The sequence below is a fragment of the Misgurnus anguillicaudatus genome, chromosome 12 (assembly GCF_027580225.2).
Source record: "Misgurnus anguillicaudatus chromosome 12, ASM2758022v2, whole genome shotgun sequence".
In the NCBI taxonomy this organism is placed as follows: Eukaryota; Metazoa; Chordata; class Actinopteri; order Cypriniformes; family Cobitidae; genus Misgurnus; species Misgurnus anguillicaudatus.
In genome coordinates this window covers 2,014,814-2,040,699 of record NC_073348.2, presented here as the reverse complement: position 1 = coordinate 2,040,699, position 25,886 = coordinate 2,014,814, and the positions used below count along the sequence as shown (strand labels likewise).

Below are 25,886 nucleotides of genomic sequence, written 5' to 3'. Positions count from 1 at the left end.
GTGTCAACGGTTGGCTGCATACTTTTGTCACAAATTGATAAATTACTGTCACTGCATTATTATTACTGCTGCTAAAATATTTAAAAAACTAAATTCTTAGACCTTTTCAAAAAAATATAGTCTGTTGTGATAGATTTAAATTTAGTTAAGTCGTTGTGGTTTATACAGTTTTTGTTTACATCAAGAAATTTTGAGTGTGCAAAATAATGAATTTGATTAATGCAGAGCACTATTGTGGGGTGAGGTATACTACTATGAGGTGTATATACAGTATCACAGGTGATGATGCAATGTTCTGACCTTTCCATAGGGCAGATTATTAACATGAGGTGGACTGCTGCATTGGGTCAACGTGTGATAGCTGGGATTGGAGAAATGATTGCTGTTGGGAGAGACGTCAGTCGTCTGAGGAACTGTGGGCTCTAAAAAAAGCAAACAGATCACGCGCAATTACTGTTTAAGTCCAAAGTTACATCAAAACAGTGTCTCTAGTGCCAAGCTTAACAGAAAGACGCACACAACACTTTAGTAAGAGCATGTAAGAGAAATGTTGACATGTTGTGGATCTTTACATACGTCTTGTACCTGCGATGGTGTAATCTGTGTTTGGTCTCATGGTTGGCGTGTATGTGACCGCAGGCACTGAGGAATCTTTGCCCTTCTGTTTTCTGCGGTAAATGATGAAGAGCGTGAGGAGGGTGAGCACCAGAAGCACCAGCACCACGATTCCTGCAATGGCCCCGATCTGATATGAGCCCACGGGTAACGCCGTACTCGTCAGACTGTTCGGGTTTCCCACGATGATTACACCAACCTGAGAGAAAGACAAAGCAGATGTTCAGTAATGACTTAGCAAACAACAACATATGAGAAACATCCCAGATTACAATTCAATTACAACTCTTGGGTCACGTCCGACTCTCTAACCTTTAGACCACAACTGCCTGTTGTTTGCTGCACAATCGGATCTGACAGTTCTGAAAACCAATACTTAAAAAATATAAAGAAAATTTAAACTTGAGGCACTTTGGATTGACTGACGATCAAACCGCTATTCTCCTGATAACTGCGCATAACTTTTCTCCATAAGATTATTTTGATTGTTAGAAAGCACATCGGTACTTCCTCTTCTTAAAAAAATAAATAAAATCAACCATGCTTTTTTTCATCTGTGTAGTTGTGTTACAGGGGGTTTAACTTTGGGCTGGAGCCCCGGCCTCAGCTTCACTCTCTCTGAATGTTCAAAGCTACTTTTGTTTACAATTAATTATTAAGACTGAATGGGAAGGTGAATTTGTGAAACCCCTAAAGTCAAGTTATGCGTTAACACAGAGAGATTCATCTTTGTTTTCAAATACAATGACTAGTGAGAGTTAGAGAAGTGAGAGTTAAGTGCAAGTTATAGTCGTGTGTAAGATCTACGCAGTAGCTACGTCGTAGGTTAGGCTGTGCCTACCTTGACCAGCAGTCTGCATGTGTAATTGCATATCAACATGGACAACGACACAGGTGTATGAATGAAAACTGACGCGTAGACTACGGCGTTGAGGCTATGCTGTAGGACTAGTACGCACAACTATAATGAGCCTTTAAGAGAAGTGAGAGTGAAAAGAAGGGGAGTGAGAGCAACACTACATCAACATTTATTTTTTCTTAGGAAGGCAAAACAAAGAGGGTTTCCAGCTAACACAGAATGTTCCCCTAACTTTAGTCTTTGGTTCCTTTATGGGTTTTTTGAGAACCAAATAATAAAGTTCTGGGAACGTCTTGTTTAGGATTTATCTTTGAAACCATTAAGTAATTTTCCCAGAACAAGGTGGTTAAAAAAAACTTCTACAGAACGTTCTTTAATGGTTCATTTTAGGCTTATTGTGACAATGTTTGCAAAATATAACAAATAAAATTCACCTTTTCACTCTTATGCATTTGAATGTTATGATTTTTTGAGGAAATGAAGTAAAAACATAATGTAGCCAATTATAGACGGTTTCAGCAGTAACAACATAAGCGGCAAGTTCTTAAACGTAGTTTATTTATATAACAAGCAAAAAACAACAACACATAGATTAGATAGGAAACCAAAACATTTGTTATTTTCGATGAGGCATTTGTTCAAGAGATCAGTTTAGCAACTAGTCAGACCATTAAAAAAACCGAAACCGGTACTAAAGTTCGGATCCAGACGTGTATCGCGTCAGCGCATGTGCGTCTGATGAAACCGTCTATACGTTTAGGGTACTCTTCATCAGTGCACACTTTCTCCTGTGCTCAGCAAAAAAACAGCAAACTCGTATCATTTAAAAATTAACTCCATTTCAGCTCAGAGACAAACATTATCTTAGCAATTTAGTTTTTTCTTTCTTCATTTAGTAGCATAAATATGTGAGAATGAATATATATTTCAGATTTCTGTGACATCTGTACAAAAAAATATGATGTTAAAGTCACAATGAAATGGAAGTAGTGTTTTTCTTAATTTTTCCGTGGTGATGTATATTCAAGTGAAATGGCTGCTTAATGAGAAAAATGGGTAGGGTCACAGGTGAGACTTGAATTGGTCACTTGAGACTTGAATTGGTCCATTGGAAGTTAGGTCATGCTGCTATCTGCTAATCGCTTATTTTCCACATACCATAAATTTTTGTAGCTCCAGATATCCCTGTCTTCCTGATATGCATTGAGTTTGTAAAAACCTAATAGATTTGAAAAGCACTGTGTCCCTGATTGACCAGCTAATGTGTACGTTGTGATTAGCCTGAATACCTCTGACGTCAGCCGGAAATGTGACGCTCCTTACCATGTTTGAAAGATTCACACACAATGCAATGCTAACAGGAATTAATTTAAAGACAAGTTCGGTATTTTACACTTAAAGCTCTGTTTTCAGATTGTTTATGATGGAATAGAACGCTTTTGACTGAAATTTCGACATAAGCGGCTGCCCCGAGAATTTTTGAGTGTTTGTTCTATCAGCTCCCACCTCTATAATGGCTGTATAGGTGCACTGAAACAATCGTTCCTAAAATGCATTAAACTTTCGTTTACAAAGACGTGAAACTCAGCGAGTGGTCAGGGGTGTTTACTGATATGCTCACACAAAAATCAAAAATGCAAAAGATGCTTTCCAACAGGTTTTATCGTAGTTTTTGTCCAACTCCATTGACTTGTATTAGATGTGCTGTGATGTATGGTATTACTCCGTGCCGGGAACGTTGTTTGTATTCTTGCAATTGGCAAAGGTGGATTATCGCCACCAACTGGGCTGGAGTGTCTATTATTTAAAGCAACACTATGTTGTTTCTATGTAAAAATGACTTACAGCTCCCCCGTGTGGTTGAAAAGCGCAACAGTGCCTGGTATCAGACACTCTTCTGCAGGCAGGGGGAGCGGCAGGGCTGTGTGCTCTACCCTCCACCAACACTTTCAGAGTGTGCTTGTAGCAGCTAGGAGGCTGCTCAGGTTGCAGCAACAGTACAATTTGTCCAGTTAAAAGTTGTTCTATCACTGAAATAATTTTAGAGACATTATTTAAAGGTAAAAAAACTACATATTGTTGCTTTAAGCTCTTAATGGAAGAATATACGGGTGTGAGGCATTTGGAAAAATAGGTCCAAAAGTTTACAACGAATGCTAAAACACCTGTTGGAAAGGATCTTTGCAGCGATTTTTGTGTGAGCATACCAGTGAACACCCCTGACCACTCGCTGAGTTTCACGTCTTTGTAAACGAAAGTTTAATGCATTTTAGGAAGGATTGTTCCAGTGCACCTATACAGCCATTATAGAGGTGGTGGGGTGATACAACAAACACCCGAAAATTCTCGGGGCAGCTGCATATATGTCGAAATTTCAGTCAAAATCGTTCTATTTCATCATAAACAATCTGAAAACAGGGCTTTAAGTGCAAAATACCAAACTTGTCCTTTAAAGGCTGTAAGTCTGAAGCGAGAGGAATTATGATAAGTTTTAAGTCCTCTACACTGTGTTGAAGTCATTAAATATTTATATATTGAATAAAAATAAGATGTTATCTAAATACAATGTGTGATGCTGAGGTATAGTATAGCATAATGTTAAGGGGGCGCTTCTGAAAAGATTGTTAGCTAGGATTAGAATCACAGTAGAATAAACAGAATCTCTTAGACAACCCACTGGTAAACCATCTTAACCAGTTATCACCCACTTGTCTGTATGCCATGGGTGGGAATTATTTCATGGATAAAATGGTAAAGGCATAATTTACAAAAGAAGTGGACTGTAGTCCCATCAAGTCATTCAAAGTAGTTCTTATAAAGTGTTTTTTTGTTAAACAGACAGAATATCTCATTTTCGGGTCAATTTTGAGTTTTGTAATGATGGAGATTACACGCTAAACATTACACACTAAATATAGTTGAACAAGTAAAAAAACGTAATAGGGGCCCTTTAATGTTACTGTTCACACAAAAATACATTACCCTGATCACAGCGTGGGCCTTTCCAGCCGGGGTTACAGTAGCAGGTGCCGGTCATGTGATCACACGTGGAGTTATGGAGACAATCACACACCTGTCGACAGCCGTATCCATACGTACCAGCAGGACATTCTGAAAAGTGTGTGGAGGAAGAGTGTGATGAAGATATTCAAGCTTTAACACACACAGTCCTGTTGAAAAACACTCACTCTTTTCACAGTGACGTCCCATAAAGCCGGTGCGACACGTACACCGACCCGAGATATGATCACAGTCAGCGCCGTTCTCACACTGACACGCCTGTGCACAGTCTTTCCCATAGAAACCCAATGGACAACCTGCAGTCATCACACATAACATCTCTTACAACAATACAATATACTAACATAATAAACAAAACTGTTCACATTTAAAGAGAAACTGAGTGATTAGTTTTGGAAATGCAAACATAACTTTTACAAACAGGTTTTTTTTAAGCTGTATACTTACGTTGTGTGCAGTAGAGACCCGTCCAGCCGGCCGTACACTTACACTCGCCGTCATAAGCACTACAGAAGGCCCCGTTATGACAGTTACACGTGTGGATGCAGTTAGGACCCCACTGACCGGGTGGACACGCTACACATAAACACATATGCATATATAAACACATACTACACATAAACACATATGCATATATAAACACGTACTGTTCAACTGGAAAAACACATCATACACAATCAAGAACAGGATAGTTTACCATTTTCTCATCCTCATGTTGTTTTAAATCTGTATGAATTTCTATTTTCTGATGAACACAAAAGAAGATATTTTGAGAAATGATTGTAAGCACACAGCTGATTGTAACCATTAACCTTTAAAATAAGAAAACAAATATTATCAAAGTATTTTGATAAATGATGAAGAAGATGTAAGGAATAATTGATGACGGGCCATTGAATTATACACTGCAAAAAATGACTTTCTTACTTAGTATTTTTCTCTTGTTTTCAGTAAAAATATCTAAAAATTCTTAAATTAAGATGTAAATGTAAGATGATTTTCTTGATGAGCAAAATGACCAAAGAGAATAAGTCTAGTTTTTAGACAAAAAAATATAAACTTTAAGCAAATTAGTGCTTAAAACAAGCAAACAAATCTGCAAATGGAATAAGAAAAATTTTCTTACTTTTTCATAAACACTTATTTCAAGAAAAATTTTCTTATTCCATTTGCAGATTTGTTTGCTTGTTTTATTTTTTGTCTATAAACTAGACTTATTTTGCTAGGTCATTTTGCTTATCAAGAAAATACATCTTAAAGATACAGCGGAGGATTTTCTTTTTCCGGGTGGATCATCAAAATCATCTGTTGGTCCTCCTAGTTGTCAATCATTCTGGTAATATGTTGCATAGGCCGTCGTACGTCCTCGTCCCTTTCTGCGCATGTGGCATATGTGTGGTGAGCTACGGTTTCCATTCTCACCGAATTTTTGTTCAAAATGGCCGGAGAAAAAGTTTCTACAAATTGTATGAAAAGAAGAGAAAGCCCTCTGAAGAAACAAGACCAGACTTTTTTTGAGAGAATATTTCACACGCTGGCGTGCACTAAAAGCACAGATTGGGCTTTCTGATGCCTCAGTCGCAAAGTTTCTACTCAACAGGTAAAGTTTGTCATGCTATTTGGAGAAATCCAGTTGATGTAAGCTATGATTAACTATGCTAGCCTTGGCACAAGTCACGAACCGCGCGGACACGGGAAAACATCTCAATTTGACCGGAGTCAATTATTCTGCTTATACCACAAATATTGCTCTGGGTAGGGTTGCACCTGTCGTTCATAAGTTCTTACTTAAACTGGGACGTAAAGTCCAAACTACTAGCTAGTTTATAACTCTTTACTTTATTCAGTTGCACCATTTGTTCTTAAGGCAGAACGTAGCTAGTAGGTTGTAAGCTCTCCGTAAAGTAATGCGTTGTCACATAGTATGACGTCTATTTTTCTTAACCCAATCACAAGCCTTCTAATAGGTAAACAGGAAATAGTCTGAAAAGCACATAATTTCAAACACATTCTTGACTCGCCTAAACTGAAAGTTAAAAAAGACGTTTAAGCAAACGTTATCGAACTCAAAATATTACACTTTTAACTGAAAATATCTATTCCGCACATGGAGGAGAAAAGAAACAGGAAGAAAATTACAATCTTTTTTTAATTGATGGATACACAGAAAACAAAACAGTTCTTGAAAACTCGTTGACGAACTTGCGGCTCTTCATAATCAATTACGAGCTCCTCGATGTGATCTAATCTAGCTGACATCTTATTTAGGGTGGCCATTCGTGTCAGTTCCGCCAGACACGTCCTGAACATGTTTTCGGGTTCGTTCTTTGGAAGTCGCGTTGCGCAGCCGCATACGTCATCGAGGTTCTCAAGTTTCAGTTAAAATACATTAGAAAATTAAGATTTATTTCTTTTAAGACATACAATCATTGTAGTTTCATTCTTACCTTGAAATGTAACGTTGATTTTCTGAAATTAAACCGAAATATTAAACCTTGATGACGTAAGCGGTCGACAAACGCGACTTCCGGAGAACAAACCCGAAAACATGTTCGGGACATGTCCGGTGGAACTGGCACGAATGGCCACCCTAATCTTATTCCAAACGTTATTCATGGACAGAGGCTTCCGTACATATTAGTTACAACATATTGTTACGTTTAAACTAAGTTTAATGGTGAAACGCAAAAACATTTAGTAATGCGTATGTTGTAACTTAGTGCCCATTTGCGTCGTTAACTAGGCTACATTGTAACTTACGCACAGCTGGTGCAACCTGCTCCTGGTGCCTATTTTTAAGACATTTGACAGGTAAGGTGTACAGTCATTGAAAAATAATGCATACCTGTGGAACATTTCCCAACCAATCACAATAAAGCATTCAACAGCCCCGTGATATAAATTTTAATAAATTATGCTAAGCACAGTTTAAGGTAACCATTGATTAAAATTGTATTTGTTTTTCCTACTATGGAAGTCAATAGTTACAATTAACTGTGTGCTTATTATCATTTATGTAAATATCTTCTTTTGTGTTCATCAGAAAAAAGAAACTATCCCTTTAAATGTAATTTTACATTATTTTACATTTACAAACAGGATTTTCATCAGTATAACATCATTTAAGTGAATTATGAAGATGAATTTAAGAAATGTCTCAGTATTTTTTTTCTGACAGCAATCTGAGTTCAAAGTACAAATTGACCTATTTCAAATCACAACCCTTAAAACTCATTATATATCTCAAAATTTTAAGTGTGTTTTCAAACTTTGGCCCTGACTATATGAAAATGGCTTTATTGTACATTAAATAAGAGAAAATCCTGATTGTTTGTCATTATGATCAGCAGGGGGCGTCAGAAACAAACTCATCACAAACACTTCATAATTCTGAATGACATTAGTATCAATGTTTCTCAATTGAGAGAGAGAGAGAGAGAGAGAGAGAGGTCATCATTTACTCACCCTCAATTAGTTTCAAACCTGTATACATTTCTTTATTCTGCTCAACACAAAAGAAGATATTTTGAAAGTAAGGAATAATTGATAACGGGCCATTGAATTATAAGAAAATAATGCACACCCAAGGTGCAATGCGGCACGATGCGAAGCGGAGTGCCGTTACACCGCGGATGTGCATTATTTTCAAATAATTCAAAGGACCGGAGTCAATTATTCCTCTTATACCACTGTTACCACACATATTGCTCTGGTGCCTATTTTTAAGACATTTGACAAGTTAGGTGTGCGGTTTACAGAAATTAATGCATACCCACAGATCATTTCTCAGCCAATCAGAATACAGCATTCAACAGACCCGTGGTATAAAATGATAATAACAAGCAGACCTTGGGCACCATTCACTTTGATTGTATTATTTTATCCTACTATATAAGTCAATTGTGTGTGGTTAGAAACATTCTTCAAAACATCTTCCCTTATATTCTGCAGAACAAAGACATTTATACAGGTTTGGATCAACGTGAGGGTGAGTCATTTTTACAGAATTTTTATTTTTGGATAAACTATCCCTTTAATGTGACTGAAACTCACGCTGTGAGCAGTCGCTGCCGATCCAGCCGGGGTAACACTGACACGAGCCGTCGATGGGGTTACACGTGCCGTTATTAGTGCACTTGCAGCTCCACGCACACTTCTTACCAAACCTGCCACTGGGACACACTGACATCAGACAGACACATCAGATAAAAGAGCACAGCTACAAACACTACACGTACTGAAGAAAACACTGAAACATATCTATAAATAAAAAGCAAGAAAATAAAGTTTTGTGCTGAATCAGTGAATGTTACCTTCATTGCAGAGAGATCCTTTAAAACCAGGCAGACAGTCACACTGACCGCTCACATGATGACACGGTTCATTGCTGTGGACGCACTGAGGACACACCTGACTACACTGATGACCAAAAAAACCTGGAGAACAGTTGCGCTGACAATACAGAAGACATCAGAAGAAAATACACAAACATACAACACACACACAGAGCAGAGGTAGTAAACTCACTGCGCTGACAGTTGGTTCCTCTGTATCCAGATGCACACTCACAAGTGCCCTCATCAGGTGAACATGACGCTCCGTTCTTACAGTTACACGACAGAGAACAGCCGGGACCCCAGCGGCCCTCAGCACACACACTGTCACAATGGATACCTGTCATCAAACATCATCACAAACATCACATATAGAGTCCTGCTGTATGATCCTCTTAACCCTGTCACACATCAGATGAAGATCTGATCTAAAGCAGCTCAACAGATGCGAACACATACAATAACAGATCATAAAGTCAACACTACATTGGTAGATGATGCGTCACAATCACAGCCAATCAGAGAGCACACATCTGATGTTTGAGACAGGACAGTAAGTCATTTAAGACATGTCCCAGTGTTTGATCAAGCTGATTATCAAGCATATCTCCTCTTGTGTGTCACTCTATAGTCTCATTTGTGTGGTGCATTGTGGGTAAAGTGGAGTTGTGGCAGAGGGTCGTGCCAAAACCCGGACAAAAGCCTCTTTTGAGAGCTGTGTGTGTGTTGCTAGGCAACGCTGGGATGATTGTGAGGAAACTCTCATGATAGCATCATCAGTATGCTGGACGTGTTGTGTTCACACTGAAGGAATGTGAAGAACACCTCACTAACTTTTCTCCTTCACTTACAAACACAAATCAATCAATTTCAACATTCATTTGAGAGTTCATTACTGATACAGGGTTCCTCCCACACTAAGCTAGAGTCACCTTCACTGAATAAAAAGCTGAATTTCCATGACCTAGAATGTATGGAAAAATATCTTGGTTTCTTGGTATGTTTGGCTTAGTTAACAGGTGACTGCATTTGAACAATGTATTTTCATGTTTTAATCTATGACAGTAATATCCCACTGGTGACTTTATAAAGCTTTAAAGTGTCTTTTTATGAGCGCTTGCTAACAACCACAAACATAATGCATGAAGATCTAAAAACAACTTAACATGAGCAGAATTCCCAATAAATCTTCATCCACAGAGTTCCTTACCAGGAAACATGTTTTTGTAAATGAGTTCAATGAAGTTTAAAGAGCTGTCAGCTTGGTGGTGATAACAGTGATGTTAGACAGCTGGTGTTGTTCGCTTGGTGTAGCCTAAGGTTAGCTTTTTATTTCTAGTAAACGCATTTAGTTTTCAAAATTCATAAATGTTGTGTTCATCTGTGAAGATTATCTTGGACAAAACATTAAAGCATTTATTTTATTTTAAAAAATAAATGGTCTTTTGGCGAGGGAACAAGCACTCTTAAAAATTAAGGTTGGCTTAAAAAAATGTCATGTTCATGTGTTTTTTGGCTAACTTTCATATGTCTGGCACTGAGGAGAGGTTTCCATCTGGAGAGGGCCGCAGTGATCGTTGACTTTCTGGAACTTTCTCCCTTCTGCATCTCTGGTGCTCAATCACAGTGATCGTTAGGTTCTTCTTTACCTCTCTCACGATTGCTCAGTTTGGCTGGACAGCCAGGTTTAGGAAGAGTTCTAGTCATCACTTCTTCCATTTAAGGGTTTTGGAGGTCACTGTGCTCTTAGGAACCCCGAGTCCAGTTTTCTTTTTTAATAAATTTGCAAAAATGTCTACATGTCTGTTTTTTTTCTGTCAAGATGGGGTGCTGAGTGTACATTAATGAGAAATAAAGTCTTTGAAAGTAACAGCTCTGATACTTTGGCAAATGATGATTTATTGTAATCTTTTGAGATTTATCTTTACCTGTCCAGCCTGTCAGACAGCGACAGTGTCCAGTTGTTGGGTGACATCCGTCTGCATGAATACAATCACAGCGCTCGCGACACTCCAGTCCATACGTGCCGTCCTGTACACCATACATACCATTCAATAGGACAATAAAAGAAAAGGAATATTACATTGAAAACAGGCTTTGAGACTGATATCATGTGCATGTATAAAGTGTGATGTTATTGAGAAACTAACATGACATGGCAGATCACATTTGTCTCCTCTCCAGCCTGGGGTACATGTACACCTGCCATCCAGAGCGCTGCATGAGCCTCCATTACCACAAACACACGTCAGATTACAGGACAGACCCCAGGTGCCACTGGGACAGTTAATGGAGCAATCCACCCCGTGCCAACCTGCATGACAGGAAACATGATAAACATACAAGCTGAAAATCATAAATCACCCTTAATTATACTAGAAAAATTATATTATATCTATGCACTTAAATCTATTCAATTGAAAATGCCTCCAGAGAAACTTTAGTTTAATGTGAGCTGCCTTAAAGTTCTCCATAAAGATTTAGTGCTACATTAAAAGCCTTATTACCGGTGACTGTGAGCGGTTGATTTATATTTTGCAGGTATCTTGTTGGCTATGCGTCTCTATAAATGAATATTTCAAATGCAGCCACAACACCAGTAAACAAATGGACTTACCTACAGATATTCATGTGAAATATTACTTTGCACATGAAGCAGTTATGTTTATAAGGTGTAACACACAATAGTGCTATGGAGGATGAAAAATGGCTTAAATGTATATAAATAAATAAATGTAGAAATACATAAATAAAACATGAATAAATGCATAAATAAATAAAACTAGAAATAAAGAAATTAATTAATTAATTAATGCATAAACAAATAAATGTAGAAATACATAAATGCATGAAAAAATAAATGTAGAAATAAATAAATGAATAAATACATAAATGCATAAAAAAATAAAAGTAGAAATAAATACATTAATAAATGCACAAAAAAAATAAATGTAGAAATACATAAATAAATAAATGCAAAAATAAATAAAAGTAGAAATAAATTAATAAATGCATAAAAAAATAAATGTAGAAATACAGAAATAAATAAAAGCAAAAGTAAATAAATACCGTACTTTCCGGACTATAAGCCGCACCAGAATATAAGCCGCATCATGTAAAAAATGCGTCATTAAGACGAACTAACATATATACGTCGCATTTATTTAGAAAATCATTTCACAAAATCCAAGCCGAAGAACAGACATTTAATCTGGAAAGGCAAGTTATTCAACTAAACAATAGCATACAGAACAGCAGGCTGAATAGGTGTCTGTACGTTAAAGTAATATGATCAGTTATTTAAACGATAAACCATAGCATACAGAACTTACCTGGAAGGTTGAATAGGCTAAATCAGGGGTGCCCAACCCTGCTCCTGGAGGGCTACCATCCTGCAGACTTCAGCTCCAACACACCTGTCTGTAATTATCAAGCAACCCTGAACACCTTGATTAGCTGCTTCAGCTGTGTTTGATTGGGGTTGGAGCTAAAATCTGCAGGACGGTATCCCCCCAGGAACAGGGTTGGGCACCCCTGGGCTAAATTAACCGAACAAGCCAACTAGCATGAGGTTCGCATACTCGTCATTCCACATTACAGAATCCATTGAATTACATAAATACAGAAGCAGCATATAGCGGACTCTCGCGGCTGTAGACAGTAATGATGTCTCTTGAAACATAAATGTCAAAATTAATTCATACTGACTTACAAGGCGCACCTGACTTTAAGACGCAGCACCAGCCAAGTTATGAAAAAAACACAGCTTATAGACCGAAAAATACGGTAGATATAGAAATAAATAAATAAATGGAGACATAAATAAATAAATAAATATATTGTTTTAGCAAAAGTATCAACTTTGAATTTTATTATTGTTGCTCCATTTCTGTTTTACAAAATGTATTTTTATATTTATTTATGTATTTCTAAATTTATTTTAGCTAATGCATTAACTAATTGTTACCAAGTACAACCTTATTGTGTTACCAACATATTTTATATAAAATGATTATAGGAAAGCATTTTTGCATCATATTTGACCTCTGAATCGGAGCACATAGTGATTCAGCGCCTCCTCTAGTGGTGAATATAAACATTAAGAAATGGACTTTGAACTATCATCTTTGTACACAGTTATTCACGACACACAATGCACAATAATCGTGCCAGCGCTGTTGCGTCTGTATAATTCATTTATAAAACATTGTTTACAGAATAAAGCACAAAATCTCAGAAAATTGAAGAACTGATGATATTTTGCAAATGAAACAAAGTGACAGATGAAAAGAGGCTTAATAGATTTTGAGGTTAGATGCAAAATCCACTTGGCTCAAAACATCTAAAGGGACACGTTTCCCTCATTTTCACTGGGTAGTATTTATTATAAAGGTCACTAATACAAGAAGAGATAAATGTGAAAAAATCACCTGCATGACAGGAACACGATCCGTCTATCGGTGAGCAAGCGGCTCCGTTCTTACAGGAACACCGAGAGGTGCAGTTGATGCCGTATGTACCGATGGGACACGTGATGGAGCAATCTGTGCCCTGTGAACACAGTCAGGGATCAATGTGGAGATTTCTCACTTATATTATTACAAGACCAACATGACTGTTTGTACCTTAAATCCGGGCGCACAGACGCACTCGCCCGTCACACCGTGACAGTCGGCACCGTTCTGACAGCTGCAAACCTCCTGACACGCTTCACCATAGAAACCAGGAGCACACGTCTCATTACAGTATAACCCCGCCCATCCTGGCTTACATGAACACTCGCCCGTCATAGGGTGACAGCTGAGACAGACACAACCAAACATGACAACACATCTTTTCTTTAGGATTAGGAGTGGTTCATAAACTTTCTTCAGGTTTTATTTATATTATTTTATGCTGTAGTTTTAGTGAACACATTCATATTAGCGTTATTTCTCTGTCCTAACAGTAAAGCATCAGTCAAATCTCTTCTTACAGCATCAGTTGTTGTTGTTGTGTTGTTCAGTACCTGACTGCAGTATCAAAGCAGCTGTACAGCCAATAACAGCTGCTCTTACATCTGACACATACACATACACTACACTACAGTCAGCTGTGCTTGTCTGTTTCATCTAAACAATCACCAACTGTGCTTTAAACACACACACCATGCACTCTTACACTTACACAATACTTTATAAATCAACCCTTCAAGCGTCAGTAAACATGAAGAGAAATATGATTGTTACGAGTATGTGGCTGAACTAAATGAATGAGTGAATGATGAGAAGAGAGGTTTGTCTTACCTGCGTGTGTTATTGGTGTGACAGGGACATTTCTTGTCACATTTAAGACCGTAAAGGCCGTCGGGACAGTTACGCTCCTCACATCTCTCGCCCGTGTATCCGTGTTCACACAGACACGCTCCGCTCACGTGATAACACTGAGCACCGTTCACACAAGCACACGTCTGCATACAGTCCACTCCATAAGAGCCAACAGGACATTGATCCTGACACCTGACAACACACAATCACTCAATCTTCATCATATTTCTCCAATCATCCTTAACATACCACCAATTACCTGCAAAAAAGCCTTTAACTTTTTTAAATCCTTAGTTGACTTTTTGAAAGTAATATCATATGGCATATATCTAATTTAACAGTTACTCATTACTGTATATTGCAAAAGGAAACACAGTAATCCGGCAGGTCAGGACATCTTTCATAGCAATGCAGTAATTGAAACTCACAATATCCCAATTTTTCCACATAATATGTAAATGAAGGTGAAGAGATGCTGTGTGTTGATTCTGAAAGTAAAAGCAACCTGACTCATAGCTGAATCAAACAATGGCCCTATTAAAGGTTAAATATGAGGGATCTGAACAGGTAATGGGTAAGATAAAGGTGTAAACATTGTGTGGATGGGGGGGTACGGGGCATGCCCCCCGCTGTAATATTTTGGAAAAACATAAATTGCTGTACATGCCTATTTCTAATTATTTGCCTAAAAAAAATTGTGAGTTTGCATTTTTATGGTAATCACGCATTCACGCACCATAATACCCTTTTAAAATTCATTTTACAAGTTGGCATTAAAGCGTAACTAAAGCCCTGGTCAGAGCCTGACTCCACCCACTGGCAATATTTGAAAAATGCAAGAAAAGTCAGAGATAGAGGGGACAAACTAAGTGTGTGGGGAGATCGTAACAAGGGCGTGGTGATCTTGAACCTGCTTACGTCACGAGTTATTTTTTGGACCCAACATCCAATAGGAAAATTTAACTGCAGTAGCCACTGTACAACCTGAAGAGGGCAGCACTCAGACGTTTTTACACCATATATTGTAGTTTTGAAACACTTTATATCCAAATGTCAAAAAAGTTACTAAAAACAATGAACAGCACTAATAAAGCATCATTTTTACAGATCTTTAACTAAAAAAAGTTGGATTAGGGTTTAGTTACTCTTTAACATGTTATCAATAGGGATTGAGATAAAGCATATTTGGGGTGCTGTCCGAGGGGAGGGCTCCGAGCTTGTTGTTTAAGCCCAGAATACTCACCCATCTTTAACTTGGATAAATGAAACTAGCTGAGAGTGAAGTGATGGGGTGGAGGAGGGATGCTGCACAAACTCACAGGACAGATGTGAGGGGCGGTTATTTATAGACACCTCTTCGTGCTGATTGGTTGGATCACATGACCATGATCCTACCAAACTTAGTTAAATAAACTTTCATTTTTATACTTTAATGATTTTAACAATATATCATATATTAACAATTGAGGAGCTCAGATGCAAACAACACTACAAATGACATAATGGCTGGAAAAGGCTCTCAGCCAATCAGATTTGAGAACCAAAAAGAACTGTATAGGAAATATCAAATGATGATTTTTAATAATTAAAGAGCTCAGATGCAAAACCTTTAAAGTGCACCTGATATGTTTTCTTGTAAATAAACCTTGTGTATGACCTTTAACTGCAAAGTTATTACTTCTTTAACAACTGAACAGCATTAAAGGGCAACTTGCACACATAATATATAAACAAAGAGAAAAAGGTGTTAAACTTGCACTAATACTACTAATCCATCAAGTTCCAGCGCAGATAAACTACACAGTACTACATATTAGCAAAATATACAGTGGCAAGTAAAAGTATGTGAACATTTTAGAATTTTATGGTTTTCTGAATAAATTTGTCATAAAATGTGATCTGATCTTCATCTAAGTCAAGGATATTGACAAAAGTAATGTCTAAAAATAATTCTAATCATCCATGTCTTTATTGAAAAACAACCAAAAAACTTCATAGTGCTTGTGAAAAAGGTATGTGAACTCTTGAGTTAATGACCTTAAAAAGCTCATTGGAGGTTTTAGCACACATTAAGAGGCTGTTTACACTTGGCATTAACATGCGTTTTCGTCGATCGGATCACAAGTGGACGAAGTTAATGCCAGGTGTAAACGGTGTTCAAAACGTTTTGAGCTCGTCCACTTTCAACCACATCCAGAGGTCGGATCGCTTTGGAGTTGCGGAACACACATCTGGTTGAATGCGTTCAAACAGCCACAGGCAACGCGACCGCCTTCTCTCCGCCCATTTATCTAATCTGAGGTATTAAACACCAGTTTTACGTCTTTTTTTGACTTCTGGCGTGAACATACGGTGAACAGAGCTATTTTTAGCCTTTCATTTATAAAACTAAAGCGGCTGATCTCCGTAGTTTCGTTTTGAAAGCGTGTGAAAGTTGAGCGATCTTATTTCATCAATTGCGCTGAAAATTCAGAGAAAGCTTTAACATATACATGTACAAAACACTGTGCAGCATGTTTACTTGCTAAACAAGCAGTGCACTCCGACATAATATTAGTTTGCGTCCATTTAAACTCATAATTACTCCCGCTCGCGTTTGAATGACAGCAGAGAAACTCGCCCACCGTCTCGACAGACCGCCCCCTCACAGTATTCAGGATAGAAGCGGTCGAGTGGGACAAAAGAGACGGATTTAAATACCAGGTGTAAACGTGATGTGTCTCTCTCGTCCACTTGTGATCCGATCGATGAAAACACATCTTAATACCAAGTGTAAACAGCCCCAAAGATAATACATTTTGAGGTATGGACTACAGCAGGGATGGACAACTTCGGTCCTGGAGGGTCGGTGTCCTGCAGAGTTTATCTCCAACCATAATTAAACACACCTGAAGCAGCCAATTAAGGTCTTACTAGGCATACTAAAAACTTTTAGGCAGGTGTGCTGAGGCAAGTTGGAGATAAACTCTGCAGGACACCGGCCCTCCAGGACCAAAGTTGCCAATTCCTGGACTACAGCTACTTTGACTGATAAAAACCCCTCAAACTTTTGGAGTTTGCTCTGCACAAGAAGAACGCGCTTATGTCACGCCTTGCCAAAAAGAGCTCTCAGAGGAGCTACGATCAAGAATTGTTGCTTTACATGAAGCTGGAAAGGGTTACAAAGTTATTTCAAAGACTTTAGAAATTCACCAATTAGGCAAACAATCTACAAATGGAAACACTTTGGGAATGCTGTTACTCTACCAAGAAGAGGCGCCCAGTCAAAGTGACATCAAGAGCACAATGAAGACTCATCAAAGAGGTAAAGAAACAACCCCAAATGACAGCCAAAGATTTAAAGGCATAGTTGTAACTTACTAACATGTCTGTTCATGAGTCTACAATACATAAAACACTGAAGAAGCAGGGAGTCCACGGCAGGACACCATGAAGGACATCACTGCTTACTAAAAACAACATTGGTGCATGCCTGAAGTTTGCAAAAGAGCACATTGACACTGTACAGCAGTATTGGCAAAATGTTTTGTGGACTGATGAAACTAAAATTGAATAATTATGAAAAACACACAGTGTTACATCTGGCGTAGAACTGGCCTGACATTTCATCATGAACACATTATCCTCACTGTAAAGTATGGTGGAAGAAACATCATGATTTAGGCCTGCTTTGCTGCATCAGGGCCTGGCCATCATTGAGGGGAAGATGAATTCCCAAATATATCAGGCAATTCTTCAGGATAATGTGAGAATGTCTGTGTAGAAGGTGGGTGATGCAACAGGACAATGACCCAAAACACTGGAGCAAGTCCACAACAGAATGGCTTCAGAAAAAAAATCTGCCTTTTGGAGAGGCCAAGACCTCAACCAAATAGAGATGTTATGGATTAAATTAAAGAGGACCATACACATAAGAATGTGACCGAGCTAAAGCAGTTCTGTCAGGAAGAATGTGCTAAAATTCTGATCCACAGCCACAGGAAGTGCCTGTTTGAGGTTACGGCTGCCGGTCAACCAGTTATTAAGGGTTCACTTACTTTTTTCCACTGCCATTTTGAATGTTGAATGAGTGAGTTTAATAAAGACCATAATTTTTGTGTGTAATTATTTGTAAACACATTATGTTTGTCAATAGCCTTGACTTGTAGATGAAGATCAAATCACATTTTATGACAAATTTATTCAGAAAACCATGAAATTCCAAAAGGTTCACAAACTTTTTTTGCCACTGTAGATTTCTTTAATATTAGCCATAGAGATTCCCTAAGCTGATCTTAGGTCAGCAGCTAGCAAATACAACTACTAGTTAGGATGTAATTGATTTATTGCAGGTAACATACACTATTTTATTAAACTACATATACAATAAGTTATATCCAGTGTTATCCATTTAGCATATTGTAATAAGATGAAGGTTATATCCATATTTTTATCCTTTACGCGTTTTTCTTCTTCTATCCAGCTTTCCTGACCTGACCTGGGCACCTGTTATCTAAGACCTTTATTCTCATCTGTAATGTTCTCATCTGTAATGCTCTGCAGTGTCTAACCAATGCCCGCCACTATTTCCTATTTTACTTTACTGAATAACGTTATATCAGTAGATTAACTGAGCGCATGGTGACATATAACAATTGACGAGTTGTGCAAATGAACGGTAAAAATTCATTTTTGTCGCACCAGTCCCTGCTCGCACTGTCAGAAAAACTGATCACAGTGTGGCACATACAGCTGTAAAACTCACCACAGTGCAAAAGTGAAAAGGGACCCCTCTCAAACAGTGGCACACGTGTTTGTGTCACACACCGGTATGGGGGTATATTAAATTCAGTATTCAGTATAAACTTGTAAACCTGCTCAGCACTACGCTTCTCCTAATATGCCCAGCTGCACTACTTCCTGAACTTCAGCCAGCTCCTTGTTTCCTGTCTGCCATTATTGGACAAACTGAGTAATCCAGGTGTGCCTGACCTCAGTAGTCACAACAACAATAATCAGACACACCTTTGTTTATCAGTTTGTTCAATAATGGCAGACAGGAAACAAGGAGCTGGCTGAAGTCCAGGAAGTAGTGCAGCTGGGCATAAAGCCTATTCTGCCAATAAAGCAGTATTTCTGAATGGTCTGAGGCTGAGATTAAGCAGATTTAAAGTGAAAGTATTTGATGAACGTATAATACATGTCAAGAGTTAATATCATTATTTTGTTTTTAAGGGAGGTGGCATTTAAGAGGCTTTACCATCTGAGCTCCTCATATAAACACACACACTGGTGATCTCCTCCCTGTGGCTGTGATGTGATTATTTTCCAGGCAGTAGGGTGTGGTGAAATCAGGGTAAAACTGGGGTAAGAGAGTGACGTCTGCTGAAGCCAAAGCTCTTATTAACTCATAAAAATGCACTTGTGTTTCTATTCCTGCATTTAAATACATGCTGCACTGTATACTGTAATTATAGCTGCTGCACATTCTGCTGCTGCCAGCCACGGCTAACAGTCTGCATCAGCTCTTGTGTTTCAATGAAGTGTGTACTGTATGTGTGTGTGTGTGTGTGTGTATACCTCTCTCCTGTGTATCCTGCACTACACACACACTGTCCTGTAGACGATGAACAGCTTGCTCCATTATGACACTGACACTCGTGTGTGCAGTTCCTCCCGAAGCGTCCGGCAGGACACGGTTGTCCGCACACCGTACCCTAAACATAGACACATCTGAGTGTTTACAAAAGCATTACAATGATATCATGACCTACAGCTTCATTATAATCACACCAGGCCGAGACTTTACAGTATTTCTAAAGTGATACGCACCATCCAACCGGGCGGGCAAGAACATTCTCCTGTCACATGATGGCACACGCCTCCGTTCTGACACGGACAACGTTCCTCGCACAGACGTCCATGTTTTCCCGGAGGACACAGATCCTCGCAGCTACACAAATCAAACACAGATCAGACACACTGATACGTGACAGATACACAGTTGTATGGTTGTAAGGAGGTCAGACTCACAACGCTCCCGTGTAACCCGGACTGCACACGCACTCTCCGGTGACGTGGTGGCACGTGGCGTTGTTTTGGCACTGGCATGTCTGTTGGCAGTTGTTGCCGTAGGTGGAGCGCTCACAGATCTCCTCGCAGCGCCAGCCGCGGTACCCGGGTGAGCAGATGCAGGCTCCGCTGATGGGGTTACACAACGCCCCGTTCTTACACTGACAGCGACTGCTGCAGTGCGGACCCCAGTGACTGCTGTCGCACGCTACACACAAAACACACAAACCTTCAAGTTTCTGCACGCACGTGCTGTTATTTACAATCATGGCGTCTATACATACTGTACTGACACTGATAAGCAGCATATATGCTAGCACAGAGGTCACCAATCCTGCTCCTGGAGGGCCGGTGTCTCAGCTAATTAATGTGCTTCAGGTGTGTTTGATTAAGGTCGGAGCTAAACTCTGCAGAGACACCGGCCCTCCAGGAGCAGGATTGGTGACCCCTGTGCTAGACTATGGGCAAGATTTACTAACAGCTTGTCATCATTTTGGCGCTAAATAAAAACTGTCTGGAGTTACTAAGTGGATAATAAACGCAGAAGGTGTGGTCTAGTTATTTTTGCGACTGACTTTATTGCATTTGCATTTCTAGGAGTTTCCCTTTCAGACTAAAAATTTATTGGAGATGATTATTTAAATGAATCATGCAATGAGATTTACTAATATTGCTATTTAAACACACTTGCGCATGTTATATTACTGGTATTTGTGCCATTATTTAACGCCGAAAAAAGCATGACCTAAATCCTTTTGCACTTGAAATCAGTAGCGCCACACTACAGAACATGATATCCAGGGGGCGGAGCTGGATCCAGATCCAGAGATCTCTTCCCACTGCATTTTGATTGGTCGGCAGTTTACCACAAGCATTGTTGGGTAAGTTACTTAAAAAAAGTAATTAATTACTAGTTACTTATTACATCTTCATCATGTAATTAGATTACTTTACAAATTACTCTCTCCAAAAAGTATTTAATTACTTACTAATTACTTTCTAAATTATTCTGGTCCCACTTTAGGGTCCAATTCTCTCTATTAACTAACTTTTAACTACTTTTGCCTCAATATACTCCAACTACTGCTTATTAATAATAAAGAAGTTGTTAATTTTAAGTACTGGTAGAAATGAGGAGGGTTAAGGATGTAGAATAAGGTTTTGCAGAATCAGGAATTAATATGTGCTATTAAGTATTAATAAACATCTCATTAATATCAATGCTAATAATCAACCAGTTTATAATGAGAATTGTAAACTAAAACCATGTTAAATCCATTATTGTATTATAGTATTTAGTTACATCAGAAGTAACTGTAATTAGATTACAAGAAAAATAAGAGTAATCCCTTACTTTACTTTTTCAAGGGAAAAGTAATTAAATTACAGTAACTAATTACTTAGTAACTAGTTACACCCAACACTGACCACAAGACATGTCATACACCTGTTGTTGCGTTACCATTTCTGCATTAAGTAGTAACTAAATTAAGTTATTTTTTGACATAAAAGCAAACTTTACTTATGACCACAATAAAAGTAGTGCCTTTTAAGGTGAAATGTACGTTTTTTGCTATAATGTTTTTGAGTAAAACATTTTGGGTAACGTTACTATAAGTAATCTTACCACATGCAGTTTAATACCTATGAATGTATACAGTATAAATATGCATAATTATAAACATATATATGGCAATTTATTTAGAAATGAATAAATGTTTATCTTGTATGGACTTTGAACTTGTTTTAACGCGTATTTGTTTACAGACATTAGGAAACAGGTTTCCCTCCGTTTACTTTTTTTTAAAATGTGCTAATAAAAGATATCAAATTAATTTCTGTTTTTATATATATTCGTATAGGAATAACTGTGTAATAAGTGGGATAATGTACAAATAAATCCCTTCAGTGATATCACACTATCAGAAACGTCTCCCTTTACCTCCACTTACACTAACTGTGATCATTAGCCTACTAACTAATTTATGAATCATTCTCGACTATATTATTAATCAAATGTACATTTAAACTGATAAGATCAAACGTTGGCAACCACAAGTTGCAACTAATTGCGGGCTGCAACAACGCAAATATTCTGGTTCATTTGGCAGAACAAAGTATATAAAGGGGAGGAGTTGGATCGAGATCCAACCTCGCCCCCTAGATGTCGTGTTCTGCAGTGAGGACCATCTCCTTGAAATGGCTGCAATTGTTGCTAAAAAAAGAGGCACTGCAGAGATCAGAGAGCGTGTGGTACAAGGCACAGGACAGTTTATTTGGAATGCCAGAGGAACATATTCAAAATGATTGTTTGAAAAGCCATGTTATTTTTTTATTTGCTGGAGGAAACAAAAGAGTAGTCACACAATAGTTTCAAAAATTCTTGTAAACCTTAATTTTTTGTCTTCCAGTTCTTGTCAGTGTATGATGGTTTTGATGTAATATTCGTGGTGCTGAACTTAAGCTCATCAGGCGTTAGTAGATCATCAGCACCTCGTCGGCTCTGCTTGTCTCTGAATTAATTTGCGCTGCTTTTAGTAGATTGCATTGGTCATTATGGAAATCAGCTGTTGCGCCTGTGTTATTTAATTTGCGCTTTTTTAGTAAATAACCTGCAGATGTAACCACTCCCATCAGCGCTTTTTTGAAATTGCGCTCTTATGCTAATTTGCCCCGTTTAGTAAATCTGGCCTTTTATCTCTAAAACGAATGATCATACATGGAGTTCTTATCAGTTTATACCGACTGAAAGAAAATCATGATACAGGTCAATATTAAATCATTGGTTTTAATAACTGTGTTGGTTTGGTTGACCCGAACACTTTAACAAAACTAAAACATAAGATAAAGAGCAGCACCTGTCAGTAAGAGTTGGACACACATGACATCATCATGACACTCTTTAATTCTCCCAGCATTTCTCACAGACAGCTCGCAACAATCTGGCAACCATCTCAGGAAAATGTGAAACTCAAAGAAGCTCATAATCCCACAGCTGTTTCTAAACCTCACAGATCTCAGAGAAAAACACAGCCAATGATTTTAACAAACACAACAAATAAACTCCTAAAGTCAAACAACAACATGATACACACTAATGTGAAAGTGAAGTCACACCTGGCATCTTTCTCAAATGAATGAAAACATCTAAATCGAGTGCTCGAGTCCCCCATCTGAACCCGACACCTGCTGCTTCTTCTCTTTCTCATAAGAACTTTAACCACAGCTTTACTACAAATAAAACAACACATGATTACTACAGTAAAACTATGGTTGTACAAATGCTAATCCATGCTCCAAAAAGCCACACTTTTACTGTATTAAAACCATATGGTTAATTTCAAAAGATCGCCTGCCCATTCAGTCTTAATAATGAAGTGTAAACAAACTTGGCTTGCTGTCCTTGAAGGCTCCAGCGCCAAAAGTTCACTCCCCAAAATTGCACAGAGGAAGAAAACGAGCAGTGAAGAAGAAGATGAGGAGGGATGTTGGACGAATTGGGAAGGCATGGAGACTCACGCTTATACTGTATAGTCTATGTGCGGTGGGCTGGACAAATGAGTGTCTATGTACATACACAGAGTTTTGGCAGGCAGGTGACCCGAGACTTCCCTCGAATTGGCTTGCATCAGATCACTCGTCAAGTACAACCGGCAAGTTTCAGGATTTTTTTCTAAAGATAAAACTCAATTTTCTCTTATTTGGAGTTTCACAGCAAGAGTCATCAAACCACCATTATGGTGATCAGTGTTTGTATTTTATCACTCATTGCATTTTAAAGGACACACCCAAAAACTGCAAATTTTTGCTCACATCTACAAAGTGTTATTTTAGCATGTTATAATAAATTATCTGTGGGGTATTTTAAGCTAAAGCTTCACATATGTACTCTGGGAACACCAATAATATGACCCCTTTATATTCATATTCACTTTTTAGTGCAAGCCGCCAATGTTTTGAATGCATGTAGGACCCCTGTATTACGCTGTTAATTTTATATACAGATAAAAAGCTTAATTAAAGAAAGTAAGAAATTAATTAAGAAACAGCAACTTGTTGTGTATAATTTGAGAAGACCAGCAATGGTGGAAGTAAATAAACAGCGACGTTTGATGCAGTTTGAGTTAAATCACTCCTCAACTTGCTCATCTTTGTTTTCACCGTCACAAACTGAAATACCTATGACGCAGTTTTTTTACCTGACGGGAGGGGTTCTGGTGGACCAATCACAGCGCTTGCGGTCCGCATAGATCTGATGCGCTGTTAAAAATTTTGCGAGGTGCACGTAGAGCTACGCACAGGCTACAGATAACCTACGGCGTAGCTACCGCGTAGAGCTTACGCACAACTATAAATCGGGCTAATGTTTTAATACAACCTTAATGTTTCTTCAGGCTAGACAACCCTGTATTATTCACATAAGTGCTTTAGTAAAATGTGACCCAGTTAAAAAAAAACAACAACAACAACAAACACTGTCTACATTAATGTTATTCAATATTATTATGTTATGCATCCTTATATGTTTTACATTACAGACTGTGATACTCTTAAAGTCAAAGAATCGTTCATGTGATTTCATCTTAATGTCAATGAGGGAATTTATCTCACATGACAAAGATGATATCACAACACACACACTTGATTCAAACCCCCCCCAAAAAAATAAGAGTTAGAAATAAGCATCTGTTTATGAGATTAACACATCAATGCACTTCTGATCTTTAAACACAACACTGAAACGCTGGACCACAGCCCACAATCAGACACATGGGCTGAATCCGAAATCGCATACTGCCATACTATATAGTAGGCAAAAAGCAGTAGGCGAACGAATAGTATGTCCGAAACCTCAGTATACGTAAAAGGGTAGGCGAGAATTAGCGGGATTTTGGACTATTTCTCGCGAGATTCAGAGGCACGTGTACTTAAGTATTGTCCGAAACCGCCTACTTACTGAAAATGTAGTAGGGGAAACAGCACGTGAACAGAGTAGTACGTCCGAATCCTCAGTATCCATAAAATCAGTAGGCGAGAAATCCCCGGATGCCCTACTGAGTCCGCCCCTATTCTGAAGCGTGCATCGGATGGACACTTCTATCCCAGCTTTCCCATGATGCCACGGGAAAACAAAGCAATCGACCGGAGACCAACCAATCGGGTGATTTTGATACGTTACACAGGACTGTTCCTCAGCACCCTGACTTCACGCACAGACCGGCCAGGATATACCACAAAGTGCTCAGCTGATTCATGAAAATAAAGCTGTAGAATTGTCACATCTGTGTTGAGCTGACAGTAAATATGTGATGGTTTGTTAGAAAAATACATTTGAATAAACTTTTGTTTCATATGGGAAAGTTTATTGTGATGGTTTTATTCATTCATTTTTTTATTCATGTTTCCTGTCGTTTTAAGTAAATACAAGAGATTGCTTCACTAAAATGTATATAATCACATTGCCTGCATTGTCTAGTTTGTATTCAAGCACAGCTGTCATCTGACAATAGATATTAAATTACAATCTGCTTGTTTTACTTATTTTGTCCCCTACAAAATAATGTGTAATATATCTGTAACACTGTTACAGATCAAGTTACTGATGCAATCAGGTGTTAGTGCACCTGTCCCTCATACACACGCATACGTTTTCATGTCTGTTATTAGGTTTGTTCGAGTTTATGCACCGCTGTAAGAACC

At 38.3% G+C, this 25,886-nt stretch overlaps 1 protein-coding gene across 5 annotated transcripts in view; it reads right to left on the bottom strand.

The window, feature by feature from the left end:
* Nucleotides 1–25,886, bottom strand: part of megf10 (multiple EGF-like-domains 10) — a 68,477-nt gene that overhangs the window by 8,512 nt on the left and 34,079 nt on the right. For 2 of the 5 annotated variants that reach the window (XM_073873764.1, XM_073873765.1), the window contains exons 6-21: nucleotides 20,148–20,394; nucleotides 19,947–20,067; nucleotides 19,695–19,831; nucleotides 14,115–14,327; nucleotides 13,455–13,629; nucleotides 13,260–13,380; nucleotides 10,980–11,143; nucleotides 10,758–10,860; nucleotides 9,033–9,169; nucleotides 8,809–8,953; nucleotides 8,549–8,677; nucleotides 4,943–5,071; nucleotides 4,663–4,791; nucleotides 4,462–4,585; nucleotides 577–818; nucleotides 301–422 (exon numbers count right to left, since the gene is read on the bottom strand). In XM_073873764.1, coding sequence (XP_073729865.1) covers nucleotides 301–422; nucleotides 577–818; nucleotides 4,462–4,585; nucleotides 4,663–4,791; nucleotides 4,943–5,071; nucleotides 8,549–8,677; nucleotides 8,809–8,953; nucleotides 9,033–9,169; nucleotides 10,758–10,860; nucleotides 10,980–11,143; nucleotides 13,260–13,380; nucleotides 13,455–13,629; nucleotides 14,115–14,327; nucleotides 19,695–19,831; nucleotides 19,947–20,067; nucleotides 20,148–20,394 — 2,438 coding nt within the window. Of the gene's footprint in view, nucleotides 1–300; nucleotides 423–576; nucleotides 819–4,461; nucleotides 4,586–4,662; nucleotides 4,792–4,942; nucleotides 5,072–8,548; nucleotides 8,678–8,808; nucleotides 8,954–9,032; nucleotides 9,170–10,757; nucleotides 10,861–10,979; nucleotides 11,144–13,259; nucleotides 13,381–13,454; nucleotides 13,630–14,114; nucleotides 14,328–19,694; nucleotides 19,832–19,946; nucleotides 20,068–20,147; nucleotides 20,395–23,044; nucleotides 23,210–25,886 lie in introns of those variants that run through there. The other 3 variants (XM_073873766.1, XM_073873767.1, XM_073873768.1) reach the window with 2 other exon arrangements.